This window comes from Sus scrofa, chromosome 13 (genome assembly GCF_000003025.6).
Source record: "Sus scrofa isolate TJ Tabasco breed Duroc chromosome 13, Sscrofa11.1, whole genome shotgun sequence".
NCBI lineage: Eukaryota > Metazoa > Chordata > Mammalia > Artiodactyla > Suidae > Sus > Sus scrofa.
In genome coordinates, this window is record NC_010455.5 from 70,959,540 (window position 1) to 70,978,019 (window position 18,480).

At 53.5% G+C, this 18,480-nt stretch overlaps 1 protein-coding gene across 1 annotated transcript in view; it reads left to right on the forward strand.

Annotated features, from left to right (window-relative positions):
• The window catches only part of NUP210 (nucleoporin 210), an 89,810-nt gene that overhangs the window by 42,076 nt on the left and 29,254 nt on the right, over positions 1 to 18,480 (forward strand). Inside the window, exons 14-20 of the mRNA XM_021069388.1 lie at positions 1,179 to 1,324; positions 5,148 to 5,369; positions 7,211 to 7,384; positions 10,807 to 10,999; positions 11,484 to 11,590; positions 13,102 to 13,206; positions 13,294 to 13,395. Of these exons, the coding sequence (XP_020925047.1) occupies positions 1,179 to 1,324; positions 5,148 to 5,369; positions 7,211 to 7,384; positions 10,807 to 10,999; positions 11,484 to 11,590; positions 13,102 to 13,206; positions 13,294 to 13,395 (1,049 nt within the window). The remainder of the gene's footprint in view (positions 1 to 1,178; positions 1,325 to 5,147; positions 5,370 to 7,210; positions 7,385 to 10,806; positions 11,000 to 11,483; positions 11,591 to 13,101; positions 13,207 to 13,293; positions 13,396 to 18,480) is intronic.

Sequence of the window (18,480 nt, forward strand, 5' to 3'; positions counted from 1 at the left end):
TTCCAGGCCCTGACAGGGGGTGTTTCAGTGGAGACACAGAGCACTGTGCTTGGGGGCGTGGTCCTGGAAATGTCCTGTCATTTCTGTCCTATGTGTGCCCGACACCCCTGATCCATTCTGCCCAGATACCTGCTCTCCATTTCCTTCCTGGACAGGGAAAGGGGACCACCCCCCACTCCCGTGTGATAGTCAGGGAACTTGGCTGCACAGGAAGTGACCCTAAGCCTCCCTGGGGGACCACCCCCTCTCCTCTGACCCCTCCCCCCCAATAGGCTGCCTTGTGGGGCTTTGCTATTCTGTCGTGGACTCTTGGGCATCATTAACATAGGCCGAAGGACACCTGTTCCCCTCGGCCCCTCATGACCTTGGGGACCATGAGTGTGGGCAGGCAGTGCCCAGGGTCTGCACGTCTGTCCTGAGTGTGGCTCAGCCTTTTCCCTTCAGAACCACACATGGGGCTGTTGGGAGGTACTGGGACAGTTCGTCATTCTGTTCAGTTCTGGTGACTCCAAGTACCATGTCCCCGTGCTTCTCACACATCCTCCTGTGTGTGGACGATGCAGGACAGAGCTTCTGGGTGCAGCTTTCTGGAGCACCAAGTTCATGTCAAGGTTCTTCGTCAAGGTTTGGAAGAACCAAGTACTTGCGGGGAACCGTCCCCTCCCCCACACAGAAGAAGAGCAGTTGGGGGAGGTGCCCCTGGAGGCCCAAGGGCTGGACCCACAGCCAGGGCAGCATCTCCTCTCGTTCCCCAGGTGGTTCCAGGCTGTCCGCTGCTCACCAGGCTGCTGGATATGATGCTTTCTGAATTCCATGCAGAGAACACTCCCTGTTTCCACTGGGCCAAGTCCCCTTCCCCGGGTTTCCCTGTGTACACAGTGTGGCCTTCCTGCACTGCTCTCACCCAGAAGGGTCCACAGGAGATGGGGGGCAGTGTCAGGTGGTGTAGGTCATACTGTTTCTCGATCCCCATCCTGGATACAGGGTGTGTTCAGTCTGTGGGGGAAAATCATCGTGAATTGTCTGTGCTTTTTGGTATGAGAATTATGCTTAAAAATAGTGAAAAACATTCAATTTTGTTTCACGCCCAGAATGAAAGAGGGCTGTCAGCCTGTCCCCTCTTTGCTGGCAGAGGCAAGTTTCTGTTCCGTTCATGGCACCTGGTGGCTCTCTTGCAGGGAGGCTGCGGCCGGGGCCTGAGCACTGCAGTGGCGTCACCGTGAGGGCGGAGGCCCAAGGCCACACCACGCTCCTTGTGACCTACAAGCACGGCCACATCCACCTGAGCGCCCGCATCACCATTGCTGCCTACCTGCCCCTCAAGGTGAGCCCCCAGCCTCGCCCCTCCTTCCCTGCCCAAATTTCTCATTTGCTCTGGTGAGTCTGTGTTAAAACGTGTTCAGAATAGCTTTTGGAACAGCTCCCCCGTCCATGGGATTTTTGAGCTGAAATCAGGAAGTTGTAGAAGGAGCTGGGCCACCTTGATGACAAATGTGAGTGATAAAAGGGGCCTCCTGGTCCACTCCGGAGTTACCCGGCGGGGTCTCCACAGAACCCTGGGGGAGTAGCGGCCCCCGAGTGTGGTACAGATCCTGGACCAAGGCACATGGATCCCACCTAGGAACAGAGAGTGCCAGCGCTCAGGCCTCTTGACCAGACTTGCCCTCCTGTTGTGCAAACCAGGAAACAGCCCCCAAGAGGAGAAGGACTGGTCTGCGACTCGGGGCCCCTCCTCTCCCTCCTCCAGCATCTGTGCTTTGACACCCTGAGGAGCTGTACGATTTACGATTTACGAGCGTCCTTCATTAGCTGTGTTGATTGTTAACCTGTCTCTCTGGCACAGGATGCGGTGACACTTTTATGCCTGAATGAGAAGAGAATTACGCGGGAAGGTGATAATTGATCATGCTCCAGCTTTAATTATGAGAAATGCAGTGCTTTTGCATAGTCTTTCCTGTCGGGGTAGTGGTGAAAAAAAAAAATCCTCCAACAAGGTTTACCATGTCCTGCTATGTCCGTAGCAGAGTTTTTCTGGTTGTGCAATGAGACACAGCTAAGCCCTGGGCACACCAGCTGGGTGGACTCAGACAGGTTGCCTGTCCTGCTGGATTCATGCTTTCCCTCTGTAACTTGGGGATGACAGTTGACGATAATGACAGTTAACAATGGTGGGGCCATTTATTTACTGAGCATTGGTAGGCCTGTGTTCTTGGCTTCTATTCACATTCCCTTGAATCTGTATGGTAACCCAGTGAGCTAGGGGTTCTCAGTGGATCCATTTTACAGGGTGGGGACACTGAGTCTTATAGAGGTTTAACCTACTTAAGGTCATGCAGCCGCATGACAGCTCCGTTCTAGTTGTGGGGGCAGAGAAGCAAATACATTTATGAACATACAGAAAGTGACAGCAAGTGGTGAGAAGGGTGGTCCATCTACAAAGGGCGGTAGCAGGTGATGGGAGGTCCTGCCTTGGACAGGGGATCCCAGAAGACTTCCCTGAGGAGGTTTGCGCTGAGTCCCCAGTGAAGCACAGGAGCAGGTCATGTGACTGTCTTGAGGAGGGAAGGGAGGTCCAGGGAGGAAGGGCCTAAGGCCCTGATCACATGCAGAAAAGGGCCCTTTTGATGGCTTCTCTGGTGGGCATGGAGCAAGACAGGGTCTGCAGATGGGCTCACTCAGAATTGTGTGTGCATACACACCTGTGCACATCTGGACAAGGCAGGGTTCCTGGAGAGCTGGTAATGGGTAGCATATTCAGAAAAGTGTTCAAAGTGCAAAAAAAAAAAGTCTGTGACTGGGTCACCTTGCTGTGCAGTAGAAAATTGACAGAACACTGTAAACCATCTGTAATGGAAAAAAAAAAAAATCATTAAAGAAACTTCAAAAAAAAAATCAAAAGAACAGAATTCTCATTGACAAGTGATGCCCTTTCTTTGCTAAGGGTTTGGTGTAAGCATCCAACCAAGGGATCCTGAGCCCCACAGCAGATCATCCTCCTGCCCCCACCCACCTCCCTCCTCAAGGGTTCATGCCTCTCACAGCTGTCACTTGGTGAGATCCCCCTCCGTATTGAGGTGCCGCTTGCTGGGGCACTGCCCCAGGCCCAGGATTGCAGGGCAGGCTGAGTGGTTATCAGTCTGTACTTGTGAGGGCATCAGGCTATTCCAGTTGGGGAATTAGGATGCAGCCCCTTGGGGTGAGGGCACAGAGGATGCTGAGTGGAGAGTCAGGGGCTCTGGTGGGCAGGTCAGCAGAGATGACCATAGCAGCAGGCTGGCATACCCACTGGACCAAAATGGAGGAAGCAGAGGAGACTAGCACTGGCTGGGCGAGGGATGCTGTGGTTCACCCCAGGCTCATGACATCACAGAGGGTCTCTGCTGCAGAGGGTCTGAGATGGGACATTTTGCATGAGCAGCATGAGCACTTATGGCTTTAAGGGTCCAGGTAAGTAGGGCTCGGGGCAGAACTGTCAAGTACTCTGTCCCAGTGCTAAGCTGTCAAAGACTCACTCGATGTGTTCCTAGTAGCCTCCTTGTGCATAGCACACCAGCTCTTCTGAATCAGAAGTTGCCCTGCCTTTGTGGACTCTGGTCTGATGCAGTTAGGCACCTGCTTGTACCCAGCCGTGTGCACTGCAGACATTGCTAATTGTTTCTGGCTGCTTTTATGCCAAGTGCTTATTCAGACAGGACACTGCAGACATGGCTAATCAATCCTGTCTGTCTTTATTGCCAAGCGCTGATTCAGGCATAAGCACACATCCCACCCCCCTTTAGCTGATACCAGGCAGAGTTAGTGCTTTGAGCTTACAGGTGTTTGCACCTCTTGGCCTAGAAGATATTGGGAAGCAGAGGTTAAGGAATCAATTAATCCAAGAAGAGGGGCCGGGCGTGGGCTTGGTCTTCCCAGCACTGACGTCAACATTCTGTCACAGAATCACTTGTTTCCATCTCTTTTCAGTCTTAGGATTTGCTTTTTTAAACTTTATTCTGTGTATGTGTATGTTGTTTATATGGCTCCAAAGTTAAACCTACACTGAAAGTAGACCCAGAAGTCTCTCTTCATTCCCTTCCCTGCTTCTTATCAAGAACCATTTTGATTAATTTCTGATTTATTTTTTGTGTCTCTTTTTGCACCAACACTTCCATTTGCAAGAACGCTTCCATTTTCTTGGGCGCTGCCTGTTCCTCTCTCACTCCAAAGGTGGTGTGCTGTATATGCTGTTCTGCATGTTGCTTCTTTACTTGGAAAATAAAGGAAATATCCTGAAAGTCTCTCCACGTCCACATGGGAAGATCTTGGATTGATATTCCGTTGTGTGGACAGATCACAGTTTACCTAACCAGTCCCTCGTGGATGGGTATTTTCCCAAGCTTTTGCTCTTGAAAATAATCCTGCAATGCATAGCTCTGTGCCTCTGTTTTATATATGCGTGGACACATGTCTTCTAGTGTCCATTCCTAGAAGGACTATTGCTTGGACAAGGGATGAATCAGCCTGTAATTTTAGTAAGTATTACCAAATTCCCCTGCATTGGAGTTGCACCATTTTTCTGTCTTCCCAGCAGGATATGAGAACATATTTCTCAACTGTGCTGTATTGCATATTTGAAAATTCTCATCACAAGAGCAAAAAATTGTAACACTGCGTGGTGGTAGATGTTAACTAGACTTACTGTGGTGATCATTTTGCAGTACATACTAATATCAAATCATTATGTTGTACTAATGAAACCAATGTGTTATTTCTCAATTATATCTTAGAAAAACAAGTTAATTAATTTTGTAACAGAGTTTTCCCTCATACTCACCAGCAGTGTATATGCTCAATTTTGGCTTTTTGCTAAGTGGATGGCTGAGAAATAGGATCACAGGGTAGCTGTAATTTCCTCTTTTTAGAATATTTTTATTTTATCATATGGTTTTGTTTCTCATGAGGCTGAGATCACACTGCGGGTGCAGGAGGAGAGAGGCACGCCCTTTTAATGAGCCTGCAGGCCCATCAGGGAGACAGGCACCCAGATAGGTCATTTCCTGGCAGGACAGTGGGCACCAAGTAACATGAGAACCGGAGAGGGAGCCCCACCGCCCCAGCAGGCCCGCTCCTCCCAGCGACCCTGACTCTTCGTCTCTCTTCCCCTACAGGCTGTGGACCCCTCCGCTGTTGCCTTGGTGACCCTCGGTTCCTCAAAGGAGATGCTGTTCGAGGGGGGACCCAGGCCCTGGGTCTTGGAGCCTTCTAAGTTCTTCCGCAATGTCACCTCTGAGGACAAGGAGAGCATCAGTCTGGCTCTCTTTGGGCCACCTGCCTCCCGGAATTACCAGCAGCACTGGATCCTGGTGACCTGCCAGGTCTTAGGCGAGCAGGTGAGGGGCTGGCCACCCCCAGACCCACTTTACCTAGAAAGAGGGGCAGAAGGTCAGGTTCATGAGTATCCTGCTGTGCCTCATAGCATTGTTTTACCTAATCCTCAAGGGGGCCGTGAGACACAGCGTCGGCTTTTGTACCCATTTCACAGACAGGCAGCCTTAGGATGGGGGTGGTGGGAGGACTGAGAGAGCAGCAGGTGGGTTGAGCGGGGTGCCTCAGTTAGGAGGCCCACAGAGCTGGCTGCTCCCAGCTCCCTTTCCACAGTGGGGTGACCTCCTCTGGCTGCAGGTGTCAAGTTGGGTGTGGGACAAGGTGGGGATGGCAGACAGGTGCCTCCAGAGTCACACAGGGGTGGTAAGTAAGGGAGATGGCAGGTCTAGGATGGGCAGATCTTTTTTTTGTGTGTTTCAGAATAAACTGAGAATCCCCAAATCTTTTTTTTAAATTCAAGTATAGTTGATTTACAATATTATATTAATTTCAGGTATCTAAAATATCTTTTTCTTTTTTTTTTTTTTTTTAATGCTGAAAAAAAAAAAAAAAGCCTGGTCGGACTAAGCACAGTACGTCTGTGACCTAGATCACTGCAGGACTGGTGTCGGCTGGTCCCCGGGCCCAGCAAACCCAGGCCCAGGGCTGCACACTTGCATAGCAGTAGGGGTGAAACCCTCCATTCTGGGGGTGCCAAGGCACAAAAAGCAAAGGGGCGGGGCCAGCACGAACCAAGAAGGATAGGAGGACGCCTTTTCTTGGTGGAAATGAAGACCTTGTGTGTTTATTTAATAATTAGTGCAAAGCACATCAGTTGATGTTAAACACAAGCCCGCCAGGGGCCCTTACGAAGCCGGCCACACTGAGACTGGCCTGATGTGAGCAGAAAATATGCACAGTGAGAAGCCCACTTTCCACTGGCTTTGTTTTTTTCTTAAAACAAGAATTAAAGAATAAGAAAAACAAGTACGTAATAATAATAATGCCACAAGAAGTAAACTTAGTCAAAAATCAAGTTAGGGATGTTTCTTATCCCTGACTTAGCTCAGTCAACTGTGTCCCTCCCACCCGAGCTGGAGGAGTTGGGCCCCCAGCGGGGTCCCCCCCTGGGCACCTCCTACCTGATGCTCTGTGATCACTTCCTGGGGTGTCAGGGGTTAGCAAGGAAACTGCCCTCTGTCCTACCCTGTGGTCAGGCAGGGTTAGGGGCTCCTGGGCCAGACCATTCTGTCCTACAGAGTGAGTGTCATTAAAGGGCCAGGCCCCCCAACCCCATGTGGGGCTACAAACTGTGCTGCTTGTACAGTGAGGCTGGACTGGGATTTCTGAGGTCCCAGCTCTGAGCACAGACAGACCTCCATCTCTGCAGCCTGGACCTCAGCTTCTCCACCCTCTGCTGTAGCACCTGCCCACTGCCCCACCCTCCATGCCCCTGGGCTGGCCCCGCCGCGGGCCTGGGTCCATGGAGTACCCTCTCCCACACCTGCACCTCTTTGGGATAGTCCTCAAGGCAGCATGGGTTCCTCATTCAACCCCCAAACTCATCGATTTGCTAGTCAGCCTTGGGGTTTTCACAGGCTCCTGTGAGGCCACAGGTGTCCCCCCGATCCCCTTACCCCAGGCCCAGGGCAGGCAGTCATTCCCTTCTGTTTGTAGAGGACTCCAGGGCCCTGTCAAAGTTCCCTTGCCTGTCCCAGGAGCCCTCTTTCCTGTGATCCTCCCTGGACCGTTCCAGCCCCTGGGATGGTGGGACACCACCATCCCTTTTCCACAGAAGGACTCGCCACTTCCCAGAGGCCCTCGGGACTCAAACGTGGGGTGTACGACAGCTACTTCTCTCTGCCAGGTCATCGCGCTCACGGTGGGGAACAAGCCCAGCATCACGAACCCCTTCCCTGCACTGGAGCCCGCCGTGGTGAAGTTCGTGTGTGCGCCACCCTCCAGGCTGACGCTCACACCCGTCTACGCCAGCCCCCAGCTGGACCTGTCATGCCCGCTGCTGCAGCAGAACAAGCAAGTGGTGAGTGGTCTTCATGGGGGGAAGGTAGGAGCATGCGTCCCCTCCCCACACTTGCCCTGCACATGGAGGGGGCACCTGGAAGGAGAGGGGGCTCCTGGAGTCATGGCAGCTGGTGACAGTGCTGGGCAAAAGTGGGCCTCCTGAACCCAGATTGAGCCACCTCTCTGCGTGGCACTTGACAGTTTGCAAAAATCTCATTCTTGTTCTCTGTGGCATGAGGGTGGTGGGCAGGGCTCTTGTGTGGGCAGGGCTTGTGTTCAGAGCAGAGGCTGCCAGGGAGGTGACCGGCCGCTGCCTGCTCCCCAGCCTGGAGGCCGTAGGCTGTTTTCAGTGTCACCATGGGGAGAGGGAAGGATGTCCCTGGGGAGATGACACCAAGTCCAGCCTCACCCCTGAGACCCTCGAGACCAGACGGACGTGGAGAATTTAGAGGCCTCAGATCAGGCTCAGGTGTGCACAAGCCCTGCTGGCCAGCTCCACTCCCGCCCCTCTCAGAGGGTGGCCAGGCTTTTTCCCCCTCTCCCTCCACATACATTTGCTGGACCCTCACTCCTGGTGCCAGGCACAGTTGGGTTCTGGAACATAGAGTACCCAGCAGGGCAAGGCTCCTGGCCTGGAGCTGACAGGAGGCCCCCAGCAGACACAATGGATGGACATTGGATGGACAGAGCAGGTGTGAGGCAGCAGAGGCCACTTCAGATGGAGTGGAGAGGCCTCTGAGGAGGGCATACCAGTCCAGGCCCATGGTCAGGGTGCCAGCCAAGAGGGGCCAAGCTAAGGGTGGGTAGAAGCAAGTGCAAAGGCCCCAGGGCCAGCCTGGGGTCTCTGCGAGCCTGTAGCCCCCACAGTGATCAGAATCATTGTGTGTGCCCTGTTCCATGTCCCTGGGGCCAGGCCCACAGACAGAAACCATGTCTGTCCAGCTCCAAGGTCAGGGGTCCCACTGCTTCTCTTCTCTCAGTCCCAGCCTGTGGTCAGGCTCAAAGTGTGTCCACCTGCGTCTGTCCGGCCGCCCCAGGTGCTTGTGTCTCTTGGAGCCACGTCTCTGATCCCTCCTCCTGCAGCTCAGTGTGGAGCCTCCAGGCAGCTGAGGGAACCTTCCTACAGCCTCTCCCACCCACTACTCTTGGGTCAAAACGCATCCCTTTGAAGCCCTGGGATGGCACTAGACTCCAGTGTCTGAGACTAGGAAACAATGTGGGAGTCTGGGCCACCTGTCCTGGGTGGTCTAGTTCAACTTTTCCTCCTGCTGCTCTGGGAATCTACAGTGAGCTTCACTGCTGCTCACCCAATAAGGCAGGTCTGGCCATCTGTTGGTTGTGACCTCGGGGTCAGCCCAGGGTTGTCACTTAGCAGAAAGATGGCAGCTCTGAATTGGCTCTCGTGTTGTAGGTCTTGCTGGAACATGGCATTACCTCGTGATCCGTCAGCCCTGGGATTCCACAGCTGTGATCCAGTCAGGCACGGCCCGTGTGATTTAGGGTGTCCCTGGGGTCCTTGAGGAAGACATTTTCCTGCCATGCATCCTGGTGCAGCATCAATTTCCCTTCATACCTCTTCAGAGCCAGAGGCCACCCAGGATGTGTTTGCAGAGTAAATTACTGGCGAGGCCAGACAGGGCTGACCTGTTGGAGTGACAGAGTGGGACTGCACTCCAGCCTGACCCTGGTCCTCCGAGCTGGTCACCCAGCACGTAGCTCACTGCCAGGAGGTGATGAGCTGGGGCTGCACAGCTGGGGCTGGGAAGCCCGAGGGCTTTAAAATCAGGTGGCAGAGTTCCACCCCTGAGCCTGTGTGCCTTGAGCAAGTGACTTAGCATCCCTGAGCCTCAGCCTCCCCGTGTGTAAGTTGGGGATAGTGTTGATGCTGTGGATGGACCAGTGAACCTGCAAGCATGCTTGATGCAGTGTCCTGACCCTTGCAGGGAGCAGAACGGAAGGAAAGGGTGTTAGTTTTCCACCAGGCTGCATCTAGAAGATGGAGTTGGACCTCTAGACTATGTGCCTTGTTGTCCCCGCCCACAGTCACAGCTCCCCATGGCATCCAGAGTATTTGTAAAACCCTTGGGGTCCCCAGGTGATTGTGTATTTAGAGTTTGGGGCCTGCTTTGGTCTAGAATCCTTTGGGGTGAAGAGAGCTGGGAGGACGTGGGCAGGAGCCCCCAGGGAGGGAGTTTGGTGACTGCCTCCGGTGGGCCAGGTGGGCTGGGTGGCAGGAACACCCACACTGCATGGGCTAGCTTCTCTCTCAAGGCCACGTGAGCATCATGGGGGCTGGGGTTCCTACTTTGTCATCATCTTCCTTCCGAGGCATGGACGGTGAGAGCCACCAAGGAGAATGCAGGCAGCTGCTCTGTGTGGACAAGGACAGCTGCAGATCAGGCGCTGACCCTTAGAGCTTCTGCCCCTGAAACTCATGAGTCACTTGTCACATTTCACCAGCCAGAGGGGGTGGCGCTGTCACTCTAGACTGCAAGGGCCAGAGAAGCACAGTCCTTCCTCCTGGACCTGGACACTGTTGAGCCCAGGGTCCCTGCCTGAGTGTTAGTGACACAAACCCAGCTCCTTAAAATGCTCTCATGTGGCCCTTATTTAACACAGAGCCCTGGGGGAGGCCTCTGTGTGATTCTTACCATACATGGAGGAACTCCAGAAAGCAGATACTTGCCTGGGCAGCGAGAGGCATAGTTGGGGTTTGAGGCCAGGATGTGGCCCCAGGCGTCCATTCACCTGGTGGGCAGAGGGGCGGACCAAGGTCTGGGGGGAGTGAGGAGCCGAGTTGCTCCAGGAGCAGAGGTGACGACAGAGCAGCAGGACCTGGGGTTTGGAGCAGAGTTCCCAATGCCTGCCTCTCAGCCACCGAGGACTCTGTTCCTTCCCTTCCCTGGGGCCCGTCCTCACCTGTCAGTGTGCAGACAGCTCCCCCATCACTTGGATAGTTAAGCCTGGGTGAGAATTCAGCTCTGAAAGGGCTTTGCCTTCTGAGTGGCTCTGGGACACTTTGGGGGTGTAATTGGCATTGCTGTTAGGCCACAGTTGGACATCCTGGAGAGGCAGAGGTGGGCTTGGGCAAGGTGGAGGTGGCGAGGATGTGGAGAGGTGAGGGCAGAGAGCAAGGAGAGCAGCTGGGCCTGGGTGGGAGGCCAAGGGCAGGTCCCCCAGTCCTGGCACTGCTGACATTTTGTGCCAGATCCTCCTTTCTTGGGAGACCATCCCATGTACTGCAGGGCATTCGGCAGCACCCCAGCCTCTGCCCACTAGATGCCACTTCACCCCCTGAAGTTGTGACAGCTAAAAATGCTCTCAGATGTCACCAAGGTCCCCATTGAGGACTGAGGCAGGAGGAAGAGGCCAGGTGGAGGCAGGGGTCACCTTGATGCCCGGCAGTAGCTGGCACTGGTCTGTGACTTTGGCTCCTTGCAGGTTCCAGTCTCCAGCCACCGCAACCCCCTGCTGGACCTGGCTGCCTATGACCAGCAGGGCCGCAGGTTTGACAACTTCAGCTCTCTGAGCATCCAGTGGGAGTCCTCCAGGCCATCGCTGGCCAGCGTTGAACTCGACTTACCCTTGCAGCTGGTGTCCCGGGATGATGGAAGTGGCCAGAAGAAGGGGCATGGTGAGCAGGGCAGCAGGCTCAGGCCCAGAGTAGGGGCATGGAGAACAGATGTGCAGGGGGCTTTGTGCAGGAGGCTTTTGTGCAGGACCCCCTCTGTGCAGGACAACTCTCCGGTAATCCTCATACATTCTGTTTCAGATTGGGGGAACAGGCTCAGGGAGTGTCGGGGGTGAGTCTCCATCTGCACCTTGCTTACAGTTCAGCCTCGCACGTAGATCCGGCTGCTCTGAGCTGTGCAGCCAGCCCAGGTCCCCGAGAGCCGGGAGCCGGGAGCCAGGGCTGTCCTCCATCTCCTCTAAGCTGCTCTCTGGAACCTTGCTCAGGGCCCGTTAACTCTTAGGGTGCACACAGTGTGAACAAACTCAGTCACCTATTTTCAGGGCTGAGAGAGAGTTAAAGCTACAGATGAGACAGGGAATGAGGGGCTGTGTTCCAGGCACCAATGGGGCCAAAATCCATTGTTGGTTTCTCTTCCTGCACGCAGGTTTGCAGGCCATTTCAGTTCATGAGGCCTCGGGCACCACTGCCATCTCTGCCACCGCAACTGGCTACCAGCAGTCCCACCTGGATGCAGCCGGAGTGAGACAGCCGGTACCAACCGGGCCCCTGGGTGGCGGGGAGTCCTCCTGCTTCTCCTGCCCGATGTCCTTGGGTCTGAATCCCCTGCCCAGGGCCACACCCCAATCACCGCTCTGTTCCCTGACTGGAGGTGTTGGGGGTCCCAGCCAAAAGGCAGGGGGGCTGCCCCTGATGGCTCTGCTCAGACCTCGGGGTTCCTCAGGCCTTGGGCCGCAGCTGTCCATACTGTCAGCCATGCCTTCTCCCCCTTTGTCTGACTTACATCCCCACCTGAATGTGCCCGGGTGGGTCAGGCTGCCATGCCTTGAGCCAGAGCCCCCACCACCGGGAATGTCATCCCCTTGTCCCCTCATCCCCTTGCTCCTTCATGTCTCTACCAGGAACTTCTGTCCTCTTAGTCCCAGCCTGAACCCTGCCCACAGAGCAGCTGCTTCTGCTGCGGGTCTCAGAGCCTCTTGCGCTGCCCCTCGGCCAGGCAGAGGCACTGCTAGCAGGGTGGCAAATGAGGACGTATGTGTGGGAGTGGGAAAGACCCCCAGGAAGAGCTATGCCTGAACACCCGCCCACACAGGGGAGGGGCCGCAGCTCATGTCCTGAATGGGGTGGAGGCAGCAGTGACAGCTGGAACTGGGACTAAATGCCAGGTCGAGGGGCTTCGGTTGTCTCCTGGGTAGTGGAGAGCTGGGAGAAGGACGTGGATCTCGGGGAGCAGCCATGAGGCTGCCCGGAGGAGGTGGCCCTGAAGGAGCACAGCTGCTCAGGTGCCCCCTAACCCCTTACCCCCTGACATGTGGTGGCTGCATGGCCTCCCAACTGGGCCCCCTCAAGGTTCTGCACTCACTTTGACCTGCGAGCTTTTTTCTGTTGTTGCTTGTGCTCAACATCCTGGGGCCTGTGCTCACCTGGGAGACCCCCCTCCAGCCCCTCTCCCTTCCTCTTCGTTTCCCTTCATTGGCTTCACCCCCCACACTGTGCTTCATCTCTCAGCCATGCACTTACTTCCCCTTTTTAGTCCTTGCATTCGAGTAAACTTGTATCACCTGCCTGATGGCAGTTGTTGGGCCCCCTAGGCCCAGCCCAGTGCCATGTATGCAAATATGTGACTATGAGAGTGGGTCCAGCAGTGCCCTGGACTGACGTGGGGCAGGAGTAAGAGATGCACATGGGTGCATGCCCATGGGGGGATGCCTGTGCTTGCTCTCCCGAGAGCTGCTGTGAGGGCACCTCCAGTGCCACATCCTTGCTCCAGGGCTGTGGTGCCTTTGCTGTTGGCGCAGGCTCATCCTCTCGCACCCAGCACCGCAGCTGTCATTGGCTGTGTGTTCCCACTTTCCCACGGGGCCTGGTAGTGGGGGCAGGGAGCACCCACCTTGGCAGGACTACCGGAGGCATCCCAGGGGTGTGGCCTGACTGGGCTTCAGGGGCGGGGGGCACTAGCCCTGTTCTGCCAGGGGGAGGCCTGTGGGCTGGCCTGGGGTGGCCCCCAGCCTCCTGGATCTGACAGTGCTGCCTTGCCGCTTCAGCATGACCCTCTCCTGCCTGTGTCAGCCTCTATCGAGCTTATCCTGGTGGAGGACGTGAGGGTGAGCCCAGAAGAGGTGACCATCTACAACCACCCGGGTGTGCAGGTACAGTTCCCTCCAGCCCCCCCAACACACACGGCCTGGACAGGACCCCAGGGACTCTTGCTTGACCTCTCCTGGCCCCTCCCACAGGTGGAGCTGCACATCCGAGAAGGCTCTGGCTACTTCTTCCTCAACACCAGCAGCGCAGACGTCATCAGGGTGGCCTACCAAGAGGCCAGGGGCGTCGCCATGGTGAGTGTGCTTCCCTTCGCCTTCCTGCTCATTGAATGGATGGACTGTTTCAGAAGCTGGCCCTTACTCGCATCGGGTATGACGAGCAGGGTCTTTAGATTTTCTGATTCCCTGAAACTCGCATCTCCCTTTGTGGTTTTGTCCATCTCCGCGCCTACTCACACACTTAAGTAGCTACGGGTGTCCTTTCATTTGGCTTTTCAGTTGAGAATAAATTCCTATTACGTAAGTGCCACTCTAATAATCATAAGGAAAATTGCTTTAGAAGACGGATCAGCTTTTCTGTTTCTCTGCGTCCCTTTCCCGACGTTCCCTCCCTGCGCCTGTGACTTGGAAGCCCTGAGCACTCTGCTCATTTCAGTGCTTTGATCCTAAGTGTTTCTCTCCGTGTCACTCTGTAGTCTGGCTGAGTGTTTTCATGCACTCACTTGTACTCACCATTCTCCCCTTGTGGAACACTTGTGTTGTTTAGATATTATTTTTAAAAACAGCCTGATAGTTATAACAAAGCGCAAAGAGTGAAAGGAAACAGACACCAAGGTCCTAGGTGTCCGTGTCTCAGCACAGCGAGTTACACAATCCTGAAAACGGGAGTTCCCGTCGTGGCGCAGTGGTTAACGAATCCGACTAGGAACCATGAGGTTGCGGGTTCGGTCCCTGCCCTGCTCAGTGGGTTAACGATCTGGCGTTGCCATGAGCTGTGGTGTAGGTTGCAGACGCGGCTTGGATCTCGCGTTGCTGTGGCTCTGGCGTAGGCCAGAGACTACAGCTCCGATTGGACCCCTAGCCTGGGAACCTCCATATGCCGCGGGAGCAGCCCAAGAAATAGCAAAACAAACAAAACAAAACAAAACAAACAAACAAACAAACAAAAAAACACAATCCTGAAAACAGAGCTTTCTTTCAAAGGAAGCTCTGACAGCGGAATGTGTCAGTCCACTGCCGTTGAGTCCCCGTGTCAGGCAGCCAAGGATCAAAAGACCTCTGCACCCACATAGCTTACATCACAGCTCTGCCATGGCCTCTGGACCGCTCAGAGCCTGAGGCCTGCTTTCCCCTGGTTGAGGCTGGTTGCCAAGTGTTTGCGGGGTTTTAGAGTCGTCCCAGCACCAAATGAGACTTTCTCTCTGAGAGGCCTGGGCTGACTCAGTGCTTGGCTCATGGTGGGAATTCAGGTGGTGCAGCACAGGAGGCCGGGGTCAGGCCTTACCTGCCCGCGAGCTGTCCTGATATCCATGCAGGCCAGCCCTCGCCGGCTGGCAACAGCATAAAATGCATCTTCCAGGGAAGGCTGAGGTCAGAATTAGCCTTCACAGAGGCCTGGTCCCCACATCTCCTTTCAGAAGTGCACCCAGGCACCTTGGCCGGGGTTGTGCAGTAAGTTCATGTCCTCACTGGGAATCAGGGGAATGTCACCTCACTTTCTGCAGGGCTTTCAGCCATAACTCCTCGCAGATCCCTTTCTCTGACTATTTGCATCCACTGATGGTCTTGACTTAGGGGTCACAACATCAGTTGCCTCTGAATGGGGGGCAGATATAAAGTCAATAAGTCCAATGAGCAGGTGCAAGGAACATATGAAAAGCTGTGCTACATGGCACCTGGATCTCAGCTTCAGAGTCAGAGGGTACTAGGGCATGGTGGGGACTGGGGTAAACTAGGGTTCAGAGACAGGGTCTAGGGGACAGCTGCTACCACCTCTCACCAACTTTGGTTATTTTTAATAGCAGCTTTATTGAGCTGTAATTCACATACCAGACAATTCATTCAAAGTGCATAATTCATTGTCTTTTAGTATATTAATAGATATACACAACCATCACCAAAGTCAGTTTGAGAGTGTTTTTATTACCTCAAAAAAAGCAACACTTTAGTAATCATCTCCCTATTCTTACACACACACACACACACACACACACACACATTCAAAAAGGTATTGGATTTTGTCAAATGCTTTTTCTGTGTCTCTTGAAATAATCATGGATTTTGTTGTTGTTGTTTTTTTTTTAATTCTATTGTTATGATTACATTAATTGACTTTCAGATATTAAACTAACCTTGCATTCTGGGATAAATGCTACCTGATATATAATTCTTTTTACATGTACCTGGATGTAGTTTGCTGGTATTTCCTTGTGTTTATATCCATAAGAGTTATTGCTCTGTGGTTTTCTTTTCTGTGGTTTCTTTGTCTGGCTTGGGTATCACGGTACAGTCAGTCTCATGGAATGACTTGGGAGTGTTTCCTCTTCTAACTTCTGGAAGAGTTTGTGTAGCATAGGTAACCATGACTCTTGGAATGTTTGGTGGAATTAATCAGTCAAGCCATCTGGTGACAGGCTTTTCTTGTGGGTAGTTTTTGATATGAATTCAATCTTTTCACCTCTCACAGGACTATTCAGGTTGTCTGTTTCTCTTTGAGTCAGTTTTGGTAGCATGTGTCTTTCTGGGATGATCCAGTTCTTTCGTTCTTTTGTTTTTCTAACATTTTCTTACCTTCCTCCAGTGAGTGACCTTGGTCGTTAGCTGTCTTGTGGAGAAGATGCTTTCTCACACACAGTGCAGCCCTGTGAAGGATGAGGAAACACGTCATGGTGTTACTGTTTTTCTCAGAGTCACAGTTGAAGGTGTCAGTACCTCTTGGGTTTATTGCCATAAATCAGAGCAGGAAAAAGCCATCTCTTGGCAGCTGTGAACAAATGTGTGTTGTTAGAAGGACCTTGGGCACAGCTAGATGCTTGAGATCATAAGATGCTCTCCCCCAGCATTTTTATTTCTTTTATAAAAGAAAGAATTCCCCACCCATTCCTTTTCCTTGTGAGTGTTCACCTTCAAATCCTTCACATTTAAGGGAAAACCTCAAATTGTGAATAATTCCAAGTGCTCGCTTTGCTTTAGTTCTGGAGGTGAAAAATAGCTCCCCTGTTATGTAGGAGAGGGAAGTTCCAGGTGCCAACAAAACCTGGGCACCCTTTTATTCACATTTACCTTGCACCACACATTTTGAATAAGTCCTGAGGGTAGACCTGCAGCCTGAGAGAGACCCTACCTCCAAGAACAAGAGCTTCTAAGTCTGTGATGGATTAGGCTGCCACCGTAGGTAGTGAGCTCCCTGTCTCTGAAGGCATTCAAACAGAAGTTGAGATGCTTTTCTAGCCTCAAGATGGGATTCAGCATCAGAGTCAAGTTTCTCCAGACCTAGGAACCCCTGCTCAGTCCTACAGTGTCCTACAGTTACAGTACCTGTCAGTAGCAGACTCTAGGATTGTCCCTAACAAGGCAAGCATCATATCTCCAGTTTACAGATGGTCCCAAAGAGCCCTAGCAGTTCTTTGTCCAGGTTGTGGACTGGCCATTGCCTGCATGTCTCCTCCTCCATGGCTCTTGTTGAGTGGGGCTGAGTGCCCCACGGCAGACACGACCCCAGGACAAGTTTGCACTGAATGTGGGACATGGCAGGCCCCGCAGGCTTGCTTTTGCCCAGAATGTATCCTAGAGGTGCCTTGGCCACTGAGGTCTCTGCGTCCCCTCCCCTCGCCTGTGGCTCCAGGTGGAATTGCCTCTGCCTCTTCAGTTGTGTGCAGGAGGGATTTTTCAGGAAGTGTTGACAGCCGGTGACAGGTTCTAGCAGCTTCTCTCAAAGGGCTATTTCTGAAGGATGTTTACACATTTCTTTGGCATTTTCCAGCTGCTAATTAGGAGCATTCTCATTTCCCTTAATCACAGAGACAAGGAAGTCCACGATGGTTCTCCAGTTAGCTCAGAGAAAATGTTTCTGTCTTTCTTATCGATGCCCATTCAGCTGCAAAAATGGCTCCTGGGTTTTTGTGTGTGTTGGCTTCAGAGCATCTGGAAAGGAGCCTGGGGGTCAGGCATGTCATAGGTCTGATTCTCCTATCCAGGGTGCCCAGGGCTGTGTGGGGCCAGGCTGGTTCTGCTCACACAGCCCCAGACCTCTGCAAGGCTCCTCTCTTTCCTTTTTGGCTGGCTGACCCATGGAGTGTTTACCTGACTTAAACTCAGGGTTTCTTTCTTCTCACTGGTTCTTTACATTTCAAAACAAGTCCTCCAGACAGAAGCCATGTGATTATAAGAGCTGGGGAAGGAGCCTACTGTGCACATTAATGCATCCACCCTGCAAAGATAGCTGCCTGTCCCGTGCTGGGCCTAGTCCAGGCTCCGCGGGTTCAGCCATGAGCCGTCGGGCAAGGCCTCTGCTCTGAGGAGCTGGCCCATCTCCTGGTTCTTGGATGGGTGGCTGGTCATGGTCACATTCACACAGGAAGTGGGTGGTCATTCCTCGAGATGGGCGTGAACTCAGCTGTGTCCACTTTTTCCCTGAGAATGACGGTGGAGAAAGGAACTGGTCCTAGCCTGGCCTGTGGGAAGCCTCTGGGCTGACTGGGACCTTGGATGGATTCTCATCTCAGTGCCTGTGATTTTGGTGTGATCCTAGACGTCCCCCACCTGGAGGATGTCCGCTGGGGGCATGGACCCCCACCTTCTCACCATCTGGCCCCCGCCAGATGCTGACAAGGTATGCCCAGGAAGTGGAAGCTGATGGTGCTGGTGACATTCAGAAATACCTGCAGGGTCCTTCCTCTTCTACAAATGCCACCTGTCAAGGGACAAGTGTGAAGTGTGATGGGGCCCCAGGAATGAGGAGCTGTGATGATGTGGCGGCACCTCGGGGCCTGGTGGGCACAGGTGGACAGCACGAATGGAGCTGCTTCTGGCTCCATGCGCGGTGTCTTGATGAGCAGCAATATGTCCCCTGAGTCCAAAGAGAAGACATGACTTTCCCTTTGGCTCTCAGGGGACACTGCCACCATTTTGGAACCAGAATTCATTTTGAGTGTGGGTTTGCCCCCCCTGCTCACGAGTTCCTTGTACATCTGTCAAGAAGCAAGTGGGTCTGGAACCCAGAGAAGCGGGAGGTGTGACACATGCCCAGTAGGGTGTGATGCAGGTCCCCTGTGCCACCTGCTGGCTGGCATGTCCCCTTGCTTCCTCCAGAGCGGTTTGTCTCCAGAGTGGCTGGAGGGAGCTGACACGGCCCCTCTTCCAGTGGCCGCCTGGAGCTGT